The sequence below is a fragment of the Sinocyclocheilus rhinocerous genome, unplaced genomic scaffold, assembly GCF_001515625.1.
Source record: "Sinocyclocheilus rhinocerous isolate Xijiao unplaced genomic scaffold, SAMN03320098_v1.1 scaffold491, whole genome shotgun sequence".
In the NCBI taxonomy this organism is placed as follows: domain Eukaryota; kingdom Metazoa; phylum Chordata; class Actinopteri; order Cypriniformes; family Cyprinidae; genus Sinocyclocheilus; species Sinocyclocheilus rhinocerous.
Genome location: NW_015625034.1, coordinates 1,008,494 through 1,012,705, shown reverse-complemented (window position 1 = coordinate 1,012,705; position 4,212 = coordinate 1,008,494). Strand labels below are relative to the sequence as shown.

The window sequence follows — 4,212 nt, the reverse complement described above, 5'->3', positions numbered from 1 at the left end:
TTTTTATTAGTCGGTTATTCTAATGCACATAAACATACAGATACAGTCTCAGCTATACAATGGAAAACAATAAGAAGCATACAATCAGGTAGAAAAGTTAATACAGTCAGGCTAGAGGCTAAATATGCACCATAGAATAGAAGATCAAGAGAGGTTGTTAATGTAGCACCAGAGAGGTGTCCATATCTGCCAAAAATCATTAGACTTTTGATGTATATCAAAGGTGAGTTTCTCAAGTGGAAGTAACGTAGATATTTGAGACAACCACATTTTAAAAGAGGGTACTTGAGGAGATGACCACAGTAACAATATACATTTCTTTGCCAGATAAACCAAAATTAGAAACAGTTGTTTGGTGTGGAAGTCAAACACAGTCTCCACTCCACTGTATAACAAATACAGTTCCAGAGAAAAACAAAATTTCAACTTAAAAAGACTTTGTAAAAAATTATGTACTTTAGTCCAAAAAGAAAAGATTTTGTCACAATACCAGAAGCAGTGACGGAATGTTCCTTTGCGCTTTTTGCAATTAAAACAAAGATCAGAGGAGTTTCTGTAAATCTTTTTTAAACGTAAAGGTGTAAGGTAAACTCTGTTAATTAATTTGTATAATGATTTTTAATGTCCACAACAGCCTCTGTAGTCCCATTTGGCCATTTGTTAGCAACCACCTATTTTAATACAAGTAAACGCTGTAAAAAAACAAAAAAAAATCTAAAGGGGGTATTACTGATGCATGTTATGTTGTAGAATAAAGCATGAAAATTTGTTCAGCTTGCCATAACCAAAAACTTGTGTTTTTCAACCTATTGACTTCAGGATGATGGAACCAGAAGGTCTGAAATGCTAACTTGTTTCTAGTGCTAACATGTCATCCCTGCAGCACTCTATTGCCTGTTTCCAAACAGGTTTCCCAAACACGCCTGTCATTTGTTAATCCAGCGCCAAACCTCTACCATTATTTGAGGCTGCGTAGCCTTTCTCAAACAGTTTTAGCGCTACAGAGTCACCGTGTTTGTTTACACTCACATCTGGTTTAAATCCAGTTCTTAACTGCTTTCAGATTCCTTACATTACTAAAGCAGAGGCCACAGATCTAGGAGGACTAGCATTTCACCAGAAAGTACATTTCTTACTAAATAATATTTGAAAGACCGTTAAATACTTATTTTCCCCTGCTTTGCCTTTGTAATTTACTGTATTTACATTGACTTAAATTTTTTGATGTTGCTCAGTTCTGTTATTTACTTTGTCTTTATATGGACATTGTTGTGCACCAGGGACAGATCTGCACTCATGTACAATCAAGGTCTTTAGACAAAATCTCTCTTTGTTTTCATTTCAATATTTAGTCTTTGGTGCCAAAGCATCCAAAACATTGGCAGTCTGAAATGGACCGTTGTCAAAGTAAACGGCTTTGACTGTTTGTGCGTGTATAATTCTCTCATGACTGTTGCGGCCTCTCTTTTTCATTGTAGATGTACCTCATTGTTTTTCCTTTTGTATATTTATTTCTGATTTCTGATTTGTCTTTCCAATCATTCAGTGGAAGAAGAGTCTGTCTGCCTACTGTACTCAGGAATTCTCTATTAAGACCAGTCACTACTTCTGCTGCAAGAAGAGCGGGAAGGCCAGATGGAGCTGTTTTGATAAAGAGGCTTCAGATTCTTCATATCACGTCTCCTCCGAGGTCTCAAATGGCAACACTCCACAAAAGATTCGAGGCTTCAAATATAACTCCAGCGCTTGCAAAGGGTAGGTTTCTACTGGAGTAAATACAGTGCGTTTTTAGTTTGAGTTTTTAATGGGCATTTTTTTTTTTTTTTTTTTACAAAAGAAATTTTTAAAATCAATGTTTGATTCAATGTCAGTGAATCAAAATGAATTGGATCATTCAACTGTTATTTTTACTAATTACTATATTCTATATTTCTTTACTGTGCTTGAGGTTTTAACAACATATCAGTATTACAGAAAGATGTTAAGAAAACATTTCTAGCTTTTGTTTTATGGTATATATTTCTGTAAGCCTTGATCTAACATTTGTTTCATAATGGCTCCCTCTTCATGTAGTTTACAGATCTAAAAGTCTCAAAAATGAAAATGTTTTAAAAATGATGTTATATGCCTTTTTTTTTTTTTTTTTTCAAAAATCTTTTATTTTAAAATTTAATAGTCATGGAAATAACTGTAATGCTGATGTGGTGTACCATTTTTACTCTGTATTTTAAAATTGTAAAATGCACATGCAGTATTTGGCAATGTTCAAGCTTTTTCGTAGATATTGGCTGGGAAAGTACGGTATGGTATGATAATGGTCACGCACATAACACAGAATATGTAGGCACACACTCTTATTAAAGAGTATAAAAGATGACTGAAGAAAAGGGAGGGGTTCTTCTCTTCATTTACTACCCTGTGTACTTGATCTCTAGTAAATACTCTCAATTTTGAACCAGTGGTCCTGACTAGTTATTCTTCAAATCCTGTTGGACTCAACATTGGTTATGCCACGTGATAGATGTTCACATCAAATAATGAAAAGACTGCTTAAAATAAATTCTGTACAACATTGAGAATAAATATGTTTTTTAAAACCGTTTAAGTAGTGTTCTTTCTCTTCTGCTCTCATTCTATAATGATATCTATGACACAAAATAAAAGGTGGCACACTGTCAATTTTTGATTTAATGATGAAAAGAAGTCGACTGAACTGAAGACCCAAATGTGGCACATGAGCAATAATTTCATCTCCCAGCTTATGTTTTTTGTAACATCAAAACAATCAAGAACTTTAATTGTAGTTAGATTCAGTTGTATAAACATTTTTGACTTCAATAAAAAGTTCGATGTTTAGATATTAACCCATAAAGTACATTTTTAGATTACATGACAAAATATTTTACATTAACTCTTCATGCGATAAGAATCTGCCAATGTATGAGATGCATATCTTGGAAAATGTTCTCCAATGGTTAGGCCACATGATATATGGTTTTTAAGTATACAGTTTAAAGACACATAATCGGTGACCTAAACAGAAAAAAAACTCTTACCCCCTTCAAAGTTCACTTTCACATTTATTAACAGATTTGAATATTCAAGATTTTATAGTCAGTCCACCTGAAATTCAAATTTGGCAAACAATAAAATCCAAGAAGTTCATGTTTAAGAGTCTTATAAACCTTCTACATTTACAACCGACCCTAATATGCTGCTGCATGACGTTACTTCAGGTCCAGACAAGATTTGTTTATATATTGTGCAAATAATTTGCAAAGGTACCCAAGAAGAACAAAACACCTCGGCTTATTTTTACAAGTAATTTATGTTTTTTTTTTTTTTTATTGATTTCAATAGGTCTGTCAAAAACAGTACCAGTCATAACTGGGCCATTGTACCAACTGATTTTTTGACACCTTATTCCCTAAATAAATTAGCAGAACTATAATATTTGTACAAAGAGAAGTAAGTATGTTTTTTTTCAATGTAGACAAAAATGTAGCTGGACAGAAAAAAGTATGTCATCTTCTCAACCCATAAAAAGAAGAAATGTGTCATCCTCAACACTGGTTCATATTCTAGTTGTAGGTGGTGATGTAACAAATACTCATTCGTCCCACCATGTAAATAAGCACATTTAGGGTTGCAAATGAGACAGAGGAAAAGAAAAATGAATAGACAATGTATAAATACTTAAACATTGCTCTCTCTCTTTAATCATCCAGCTCATTGGTGGCTTCTCCAAAAGCACTTACGAAGCAGTCGGAAGTTCCATACATCAGCTTTCCACCTGGCCGTCCCGATTCCTCCAACGTAGCACATATCTGCACTCATCACAAGATCCGACCACGATACATGCCCAAGTGTCTTCCTCGCACTGGCTACGGCTGGCTGGTCCGTCAATCGAAGGCCATCAATGTCCTCGAGAGAGAATACAGCCAGTGCTGTAAGGAGAAAAAGAGCGAACAACGCTGTGCTGAAAAGAAGGTGAAGAGAAACAAATCACAAATGATTCACAGTTCAATTCACAATTTCTGAATTCATGAAAACACTTCCAGCTGAACTCTTTCAATAGCTGGTAAATAAAATAAGTTTGCGTAATCAACATACAAACACATCAGAACTAAGTAGTAAATATAACAATTCCTTTAAGCTGAAAAGAAAAAAACTGGCATCACCTTTTCTTATTAAACTGTCGATCCCCCCCCC

At 34.5% G+C, this 4,212-nt stretch overlaps 1 protein-coding gene across 1 annotated transcript in view; it reads left to right on the top strand.

The window, feature by feature from the left end:
- ecm1b (extracellular matrix protein 1b) overlaps positions 1–4,212 on the top strand; it is a 13,928-nt gene that overhangs the window by 8,108 nt on the left and 1,608 nt on the right. The window contains exon 8 of the mRNA XM_016563632.1: positions 3,729–3,990. Within this exon, the coding sequence (XP_016419118.1) occupies positions 3,729–3,990 (262 nt within the window). The remainder of the gene's footprint in view (positions 1–3,728; positions 3,991–4,212) is intronic.